This window comes from Schistocerca nitens, chromosome 6, assembly GCF_023898315.1.
Source record: "Schistocerca nitens isolate TAMUIC-IGC-003100 chromosome 6, iqSchNite1.1, whole genome shotgun sequence".
In the NCBI taxonomy this organism is placed as follows: Eukaryota; Metazoa; Arthropoda; class Insecta; order Orthoptera; family Acrididae; genus Schistocerca; species Schistocerca nitens.
Window position 1 is genome coordinate 334,876,267 of NC_064619.1, and position 10,206 is coordinate 334,886,472.

At 47.0% G+C, this 10,206-nt stretch overlaps 1 protein-coding gene across 1 annotated transcript in view; it reads right to left on the reverse strand.

Moving 5' to 3' along the window:
* Positions 1-9,865, reverse strand: part of LOC126262796 (probable cytochrome P450 6a13) — a 70,487-nt gene extending 60,622 nt beyond the window's left edge. Inside the window, exons 1-2 of the mRNA XM_049959617.1 lie at positions 9,732-9,865; positions 1,465-1,728 (exon numbers count right to left, since the gene is read on the reverse strand). Coding sequence (XP_049815574.1) covers positions 1,465-1,728; positions 9,732-9,758 — 291 coding nt within the window. The 5' untranslated portion in view covers positions 9,759-9,865. The remainder of the gene's footprint in view (positions 1-1,464; positions 1,729-9,731) is intronic.
* Positions 9,866-10,206: the final 341 nt, after the last annotated feature.

The following is a 10,206-nucleotide window of genomic DNA, read 5'->3' on the forward strand; positions in this document are numbered from 1 at the left end:
TTTGTTTATGCTGTTCGGCAGTTCTGCGGTATGCTCCTCCAAGCTAAATTTACTATCGAGTAGTAATCTCAAGAACTTAACGCTGTCAGCCTCTTCTGTACGCTTCTCGTCACATTGTAGGTATATGTGGGGGAGGGGGGGGGGGCGACGACATTCTTCCAAGTCTTTACTGAATACAGCATCTTTTTCCAGGGTTTTAATGACAAATGGCAATGAATCATTTACTAATGCGCACGAAAATGTCATTATATTTCATAATTATAAAACTATACTCGATTTACTTTTATTGCATTGTTCGTATCATCTGCAAACTAAACAAATTTGGCATCTGGCGGTGTTAGTGACTTAAGTTAGGTTTAAGTAATTCTAAGTTCTAGGAGACTGATGACCTCAGATGTTAAGTCCGATAGTGCTCAGAGCCATTTGGACCATTTTAAATCGGTTACTGCTGCTACAATGGCAGGTTATCAAGATTTAAGTGAGTGTGAACGTGGTGTTATAATCGGCGCACGAGCGATTGCACACAGCATCTCCGAGCAAGCGGAGAAGTGGGGATTTTTCCCCTACGACCATTTCATGAGTGCACCATGAATTTCTGCAGATTTCAATGCTGGACCATCGACAAGTGTCAGAGTGCAAACCATTCAACGAAACATAATCGTAATGGGCTTTCGGAACCAAAAGTCCACTCTTGTACCCTCGATAACTGCACGATAAAAAGCTTTACGCCTCGTCTGGGCCCATCAACAGCGACATTGCCTAGATGATGGCTGGAAACATGTTGCCTGGTAGGACGAGAGTCGTTTCAAATTGCATCGAGCGGATGGACGTGTACGGGTATGGAGACAACCTCACGAATCCATGGATCCTACATGTCAGCAGGGGACTGTTCAAGCTGGTGGAGACTCTGATATGGTGTGGAGCGTGTGCATTTGCAGTGATATGGGACCCATCATACGTCTAGATACGACTCTGACAGATGACACGTATGTAAGCATTCTGTCTGATCACCTGCAGCCATTCGTGTCCATTGTGCATTCCGACGGACTTGACAATTGCAGCAGGGCAATGCGACAGCCCAAACGTCCAGAATTGCTACAGAGTGTCTCTTCTGATTTTAAACATTTCCGCTGCCCACCAAACTCCCCAGACATGAATATTATTGAGCATATCTGGCATGCCTTGCAACGTGCTGTTCAGAAGAGAATCTCTACCCCGTCGTACTCCTACGGATTTAAGGACAGCCGTGCAGAATTCACGGTGTCAGTTCCCTCCGGCTCTACTTCAGATATAAGACGAGTCCATACCACATCGTGTTGCTGCACTTCTGCGTGCTCGCGTGGTCGTATACGACATTAGGGGCCCTACACGATATTAGGCAGATGTACCAGTTTCTTTAGCTCTACAGTGTAGATAAAAAGCGTGCCATTGTGTCCAGTGCGGGCGGTGGGAGATTTGTCATACCTGGGGACGTGCGAGGGCGTCGCAGGGTCGTCCGAAGACGGCGGAGGCCGCGATGTCGATGGCGAAGCGCGTGGCGTAGTCGTGCACGTCGACGATGCCGGCGGCGCGGCGCAGCGAGTCCGCGAGGCGGCCCGCCACGGCGGCCAGGCTGGGGAAGGCGGCCTCGGTGCGCGCGTCGCCGAACACGGCCGCCGCCAGCCGGCCGCGCAGGGACGCCCAGCGCCCGTCGCCGCCCGGCATCAGCGACAGGTCGTTGGCGCGCAGCTGTGTGCACACGCGCGGTACTTGTAGCGACTGGCTCTTGTGGTCAGGTCACTCTGACTGTCCGAAGCCTTACCCACAACCGGCCGCTGTGGCCGAGCGGTTCTAGGCGCTACAGTCTGGAACCGCGCGACCGCTACCGCCGCAGGTTCGAATCCTGCCTCGGGCATGGATGTGTGTGATGTCCTTAGGTTAGTTAGGTTTAAGTAATTCTAAGTTCTAGGGGACTGATCACCTCAGCAGTCAAGTCCCATAGTGCTCAGAGCCATTTGAACCATTTTTTTTTTTCAACAAATCGTTCAAACGCCTCTAAGCACTATGGGACTTAACATCCGAGGTCATCACTCCCCTAGACTGAGAACTACCTAAACCTAATTAACCTAAGGACATCACACACATCCGAACCCGAGGCAGGATTCGAACCTGCGACCGTAGCAGCAGCGCGGTTCCGGACTGAAGCGCCTAGAACCGCTCGGCCACAGCGATAGGCTTACGCGCAACAGATTTTTGTGTTCGGTTTCCGTACAGGAAGATGTATAACAGACACAATGTTATTGTCGTTGTGGTCTTCAGTCTTGAGACTGCTTTGATGCAGCTCTCCATGCTACTCTATCCTGTATAAACTGCTTCATCTCCCAGTACCTACTGCATCCTACATCCTTCTGAATCTGCTTAATGTATTCATCTCTTTGTCTCCCTCTACGATGCTTACCCTCCACGCTGCCCTCCAATGCTAAATTTGTGATCCCTTGATGCCTCAGAACATGTACTACCAACCGGTCCCTTCTTCTTGTCAAGTTGTGCCACAAACTCCTCTTCTCCCCAATCCTGTTCAATACCTCCTCATTAGTTATGTGATCTACCCATCTAATCTTCAACATTTTTCTGTAGCACCACATTTCGAAAGCTTCTATTCTCTTCTTGTCCAAACTATTTATCGTCCACGTTTCACTTCCATACATGGTTACACTCCATACAAATACTTTCAGAAACGACTTCCTGACACTTAAATCAATACTCGATGTTAACAAATTTCTCTTCTTCAGAAACGCTTTCCTTGCCATTGCCAGTCTACGTTTTACATCCAACAGACACAATATTTGTTATGAAAACTGTGCAGAGATTTATCGAATAACCACCTCAGCATTTCTTGATCAGGAAAAAGCCTCCAATAAAGTCAACATAGCGAAATTGTGTAGGATAATGAAAAAACAGGGAGTAATCAGTCCATTTAACAAATACTCTATTAATCTATACGAACACGCAACGATCATTTTAGATGTAATTTCAGAGCTGGCGGCACCTTTCGTCACTAACGTGGTGATCAGACAATGCTGTAGCATCTCGCTCATACTTTTCAACATAAACAGAATTATACAGGGTGATTCACTACAGCCGCGAGGGATTAGCCGAGCGCTGTAAGGCGCTGCAGTCATGGACTATGTGGTTGGTCCCTCCCTCAGGCATGGGTGTGTGTGTTTGTCCTTAGGCTAATTTAGGTTAAGTAGTGTGTAAGCTTAGGGACTGATGACCGTAGCAGTTAAGTCTCACAAGATTTCACACACATTTGAACATTTTTTTTTATTCACGAAGATATGCAAATATTTTAATGTTATCCTACAAGTAAAGCTAAAGAAAAAAGTTTACATAAACATAGGTCCGCAAACGTTTACTTACGGAGTTACGGCTAATAAAAGATTTTGCCTGAAATTTAGCAGCTTCGCTAATATGAAGCCCTCGCAGAACCGTACGAGGTTAAAGTAAAGCACAATTTCTATTTATTTTGTTGTTATTTGTCTGGTGAGTTTAATAAAACATGAGGACAATGTCAATACACGTGAGGCATTACTTGATCGCGTTCCGAATCCAATAGACGAAATTAAGAACAACCCCGTGAAACTGAAACGATCAACAAAAGCCAGCCGGAGTGGCCGAGCGGTTAAAGGTGCTACAGTCTGGAACCGCACGACCGCTACGTCGCAGGTTCGAATCCTGCCTCGGGCATGGATGTGTGTGATGTCCTTAGGTTAGTTAGGTTTAAGTAGTTCTAAGTTCTAGGGGACTTATGACCACAGCAGTTGAGTCCCATAGTGCTCAGAGCCATTTGAACCATTTGATCAACAAAATTTGTTCATACACGGGCAGCTAAATGCAATGAACTTGGTGGAGACATTTTTGAACATATATTGTGAATGTGTTGTGAAATTGTATGTACGCTGTACAACTTCGTTAACACAAAGCTTTGTTTTCTCCAGTTTAACATGAATTCATGTGTGCTATGGTATACACTTATTACCATCATTTTTTCAAAATTAAATTCTCTACAACTTCCGTTGAAAACTTTGTGCAATTGTCTGGAATTTAAAAAAAAACAAATTGGGCCAAGTAGTTAATAAATTAAAAATTTTACGAAATTACTTCTTCGATTCTCTGGATGTTGTGGACGTGGTTACTATGTGTCTCAATTCACAGTAGCTGCTGGATCAAAATGGTGTCTGTTCACACGGCATCTAAAGCTAAAACTAAACTAAACTCCACCCGAACAGGCTATGAAGGCCCAACGGTGCCGACCAGCCGCCGTTTCATCCTCAGCCCATAGGCATCACTGGATGCAGATATGGAGGGGCATATGGTCAGCACATCGCTCTCCCGGCCGTATGTCAGTTTTCGAGGCCGGGGCCACTACTTCTCAATCAAGTAGCTCCTCAGTTTGCCTCACAATGGCTGAGTGCACCCCCCCCCCCTCCCCTTGCCAACAGCGCTCGGCAGACCAGGTGGTCACCCATCCGACAGCGCTTAACGTCGGTGATCTGACGGGAACCGGCGTTACCACTGCGGCAAGGCCGTTGGCACACACGGCAGATAAAAATTTTCAAACCGCTGTAGAAATAACACCACTGGTCAGCATGACGTCAAATTGCAACTGAATATTATCGGAGAAGGGAAAAAGATTGGGTTCAGTCTCCAGTTGTAGTTGTCCCATGTGCTTGTATCTGGCCAGGTGATTTGAGCAGCGTGTCCCTCGTATGAAAAAGTAATAGCTTCAATTTGGCAACAGTCATGGATGAAATTACAGTAAAATCCAGATCTTTAGTTGCTTACAGGCGTTGATAAATGTCAACGAGGACAGTTGAAAATGTGTGCTCCGACCGGGTCGGAAGATTGTGGCAGGGGCACTACAAATGTAGTGTGTGGACAGTAAGCTGGAAATGTGGGTGTCGCGGGAAGCGTGCCAGAGATAAGTCTCTGCAGTCGCACTATCCTCCGTGTCCTCGATGGATCAGTCGGATAGAGCGTCTGCCATGTAAGTAGAAGATCCCGGGTTCGTGTCCCTCTCAGGGCACACATTTTCAACTGTCCCAGTTGATATTTATCAACACCTGTAAGCAGCTAAAGGTCTGGATGTCATTGTAACTTCATTCTTCGAGACCTGCATGATCACCAATGGTGTCTGCTCTTCCGGACATGTCCAAAAGAACAGATACCGTCTTCATACAAGTTATCATGGAGATGTGATTTGATTGAGTGCTTTAAATTATAAGGTTTTGTAAATTATTTGACTTTTAAAAATAATTTTTATGTTCAGTGTGTCATTATTCTTGACGCTCAAAAAATATTTTTTTTTGTTGTTGCCTAGTACGTTGTGCACTAAGTCGCCAAGTCGCTTTATTTAGTTACAGTGAAGCGCCAAGGAAAGTGGTATAGGCATGAGCATTCACATACACACATGTAAACGGGCAGAATACGGCGCTGCGGTCGGCAACGCCTATATAAGACAACAAGAGTCTGGCACAGTTGTCAGATCGGTTACTGCTGCTACAATGGCAAGTTATCAAGATTGAAGTGAGTTTGAATGTGCTGCTATAGTCGACGTACGAGTGATGGGATGAATCATCTCCGAGGTAACGATGAAGGGGGGATTATCCGTACGACCAAATCCGGAATCCGGTAAAACATCATACCTCCGACATCGCTGCGGCCGGAAAAAGATCCTGCAAGAACGGGACCAACGACGAATGAAGAGAATCGTTAACGTGACACAAGTGCAGCGCTTCCGCAAACTGCTGGTGATTTCAATGCTGGGCCATCAACAAGTGTCATCATGCGAACCATTCAACGATACATCGTTGTTATGGGCTTTCGGAGCCGAAGGCCCACTCGTGTACCCTTGGTGACTGCAGGATACAAGGCTTTACGCCTTGCCTGGATACATCAACACCGACATTGGACTGTTGATGACTGGAAACACGTTGCCTGGTCGAATCAGTCTCGTCTCAAATTGTATCGAGTGGATGGACGTGTACGGGTATGGAGACAACCTCACGAATCCATGGACCCTGCATGTCAGCAGGGGACTGTTAAAGCTGGTGGAGGCTCTGTATTGGTGGAGGTTGTGTGCAGTCGGAGTGATATGGGACCCGTGATACGTCTAGATACGACTCTGGCAGGTGACACGTACGTAAGCATCCTGTCTGATCACCTGCATCCATTTATGTCCATTGTGCATTCCGACGGACTTGGGCGATTCCAACAGGGCAATGCGTCAACCCATACCTCCAGAATTGCTACAGAGTGGCTCCAGGAACACTCTTTTGAGTTTAAACACTTCCGCTGACCGCCAAACTCTCCAGACATGAATATTGTTAAGCATATCTGGGATACCTTGCAACGTGCTGTTCAGAAGAGATCTCGACCCTCTCGTACTCTTACGGATTTATGGACAACCCTGCAGGATTCATAGCATCAGTTCCCTCCACTACTGCTTCAGACATTAGTTGAGTCCATGGCATGTCGTGGTGCCGCACTTCTGCATGTTCGCGGGGGCCCTACGCGATATTAGGCAGGTGTACCAGTTTATTTGGCTCTTCTGTGTATCTGGGCCCCCCAAGCTTATCATCTTACGGGGTCAAATCTTCTTACATGTGTTTTGGTTAGTTGTACTGTCAAGCTAAGCTTTTATTTAACGTATGTGATGTTCATCAGCCACCTGTCTGTGTCTTCGTTCCACCAATGTTTTACATCCCACACGACGATAAAGTATTTACTGTTACCGCCTTGTGGCGTGATCTGAAGCTGAAAATCCGTTGGCCGCTGAACTTCTTTACAATCAGGTGTAAGTGGGGTGGCTGCCTTGGGTAGTTTCCTTATTATCTTGCAGCGACTTATCACAATTGTTTTGTCTACGCTGCTGGCACTTAATCTGACGAGTTACTCGTGAATTTTTACTTGTTTTATTTAAAAATTACGTCTCAGTTCATCATGCTATCATTGTATCTTTGTGCCTCGAGGAGCGAGCCCATTGGGTGCGTAGAAAAGGAGGAGTGTGATGAGCAGCGTATCTGGGCTGCGCTAAGTAATTTCGAGGCCGCTCGTCTGGACCACACTGCCCGATGAGTGATGGTTTCATAAAAGTAACATATAATTAGATACTTCCTAATTGAGTCTCACTCACCCAGTACACCAGTATGAAGACATGCAGCCGCGCGGAGTGGCCGTGCGGTTTGAGGCGCCATGTCACGGATTGCGCGAACCCTCCCGCCGGAGGTTCGAATCCTACCTCGGGAATGGGTTGAGCCGTGCATGGCTAGTGTTCCCGCCATCATGTATTTTACACCCTGTTTTTAACGTACTTCCATCTCACTACGTTAATTTAAATTACTACTGTCACTGAGTTGCTGCTTTTCCTGACCGTGAGCGGCGTTAGCAGCGCGTATCGATATATCCCCTCTCGTAGTATCTTGCTCGACTGCTATTACTTACCGGGCGTTGTCTGTCGTAGGGAGTTGGTCGCGAGTTCGGCTAGCGAGTTCGGGTCTGCCAGTCAGTTGGAACGCGTCTGGAGCGCAGTCCGGACCTGCCAGTCGGTGAGTTGCAATGCGGCACTAGTGCAGTCGGGTTGGAGCAACAGTGAGTCCTGCATCAACATGGCTCGCCCGACCATTGCCGCCACGCATCGCTTGAGCCGGGCTACGGTCTTGGTGGATCGTCGGTCGGTCGTCCAACCGGACGACGCGTTTTGGCTCGCCGATCGTTCATGCGTCGGCTGTGTGTGTGTGTGTGTGTGTGTGTGTGTGCGCGCGCAAGACTCCCGATTTGTCCTCGTGTGTGATTAGTTACTGTTGAGTATCGTTCAGGTCTTCGTGCAAGTTTTTGTCTAACTGTATGTGTAGTTGGTGTCATTTCCATTGACAACTTGTGTTAAATGTTGTCGACGTACTGGCAGTGAGTCGGTCGGTTGTCGCGGATTTAGGCGCCATTCGGTGCAATTAACTATTTTGATCGAGTACGATTTGAGTGCACCAGTGGAATTTTCTGCCTTTGGCCGTTAGTGTTCCGGTTACCTGCCCTGCCCACTATGGTAATTCCAGGCAGCGTCCTTTCCTCACCTGTTGTCGCTGTCCAACATGGTTTGTAATTTTGACAGCTAATACGTACTCCATTGTGGACTGTCAGGTTTGTAACATTGCCAGTTGGGGTTCTCATGTACTGATTGACGGGAAGCAAGTTTTTGTGTCGGTCGGTCCGTGGCTGCCCCCTGCTTGGGTTCCGACGGATGAAGTATAGCTGGGCTCACCACCTGCCTCACCTAAGTGAACGAGGGCAGACCGACCTCCCTGGAGGTCTTCTGAGTGCCACCGGTGTTTAATTATCTGTTGTCAGCTATTTTAAATTTTAGCCTTAAGGTTACTGTTTGTTTCTTAAAATTTTGCAAATTAATTTTTAAATTTATCTTTCAAGCTTAAACACTGCGGCCTTCTGCCTTCAAGGGGGTATGACGTCAAACGGGCCGACTTGGAGCAGGAGAGGCACCACAGGGCATTTTATTTTCTACTGTCTATACTTTTACAAATAAATTCATAAAACTTTGTCAGCATGACCAGGAAGGATTCAGGATTCACACTCATAGCAGTGGAAGTGCAAAAATATAACAAAAAATTTTTTTTAGATATGAAATTCCATCATTTTTTCACTTACTGTTGGCTGCATTTGTTGCTATAAGTACATTTTTCTTCACAAGTAAGAGAGATTCTTTGATGAATTTTGCACAGCATACAAACCATACTTACAGGTGTATGAAACTCTAGAATTTTCCAAATCTATTAAAAACTGTGGTAAAAATTGAGATAATTAACTACAAAATTTGATTTTTTCTAAACATAAAGCTTAAAACGTAACAGCTCGTACATTTTTTCATAAATTAAATAGATTATAGAGTTTCAGATACCTGTAAGTATGGTTTGTATGCTGTGCAAAATTCATCGAACAGTCTCTCTTACTTATGAAGAAAAGTGTACCTATAGCAAAAAATGCAGCCAATAGTAAGTGAAAAAATGATGAAATTTAAAATGTAAAAAAAATTATTTTGTTATGTTTTTGAACTTCCGCTGCTACGAGTGTGAATTCTGAATCCTTCCTGGCCACGATGACAAAGTTTTGTGAATTTACTTGTAAAAGTATAGACAGTGGAAATTAAAATGTCCTCCGGTGCCTCTCCTGCTCCAAGTCAGCCCGTTTGACGTCCTACCCCCTTGAGGATTTTATGGTAATATATTTTGAATTTTGAAGTTTGATTGGGGTCTTTAGCCATTGGTATTGCACCTTGCATATGTTGTTTCTTAAATTATTTTATTGCTATCTTAATTGGATTTTTATATTGTTAAGATTTCTTGTTGGAGGCCTTCAGCCGTGAAAGAGTTGCTAAATTACAATAAATGACAATTAGAAGCAGAAACTGACTTCAACCCTTAGCCCTTTCCACAATCCTATTACCTGTTCTGCACAACGGGTGTATCACGGGTGTGTGTGTTGTTCTTAGCATAAGTTAGTTTAAGTAGTGTGTAAGTCTAGGGACCGATGACCTCCGCAGTTTGGTTCCTTAGGAATTCACGCAGATTTGAACATTTTGAAGACACACATCAAACCAGTCTTCGGACTGAAGACCACAACAACGACAAGAATAGAAAACACGGAGCTTCCAGGCAAACTGTGTGGGAGAACGTACGCACCAAGGAGTCGCTGTCGCGGGTCCTCATGTGCCGGTCGGCGAAGCAGGCGAAGTTGGTGTCGAGCACGGCGGCGACGACGTCCGGGTCGCGCACGAGCAGCGCCGGCGTGGTGCGCAGGAAGACGCCGGCGGCGGGCAGCGGCGCGAGGCGGCGGTAGAGGCGGGCCAGCGCCTCGCCCGGCGAGCGCCGGCGCAGCGCGGCTGCCCACGTGTCGCCCAGCGGGAACAGCCGCGGCCGCGTCGACGCCACGCCCAGCCGCGTCCAGTAGCCGTAGTAGCGCGCGCGCGCCGCCAGGAACGCCACCAGCGCCAGCGCCACCAGCGACAGCACCGCCGTAATCCACTCCATCTGGCGGCTCAGCGCGTCGTCTGCCGGGTCATCAGCGCTGCGCTCGGCGAGGGGCGAAGGCGAAGGCGCCTAACAAGCAAGGGCCGATGAAAACTGTGCCGTTTACTCGGAAATGACACGGTGAGAC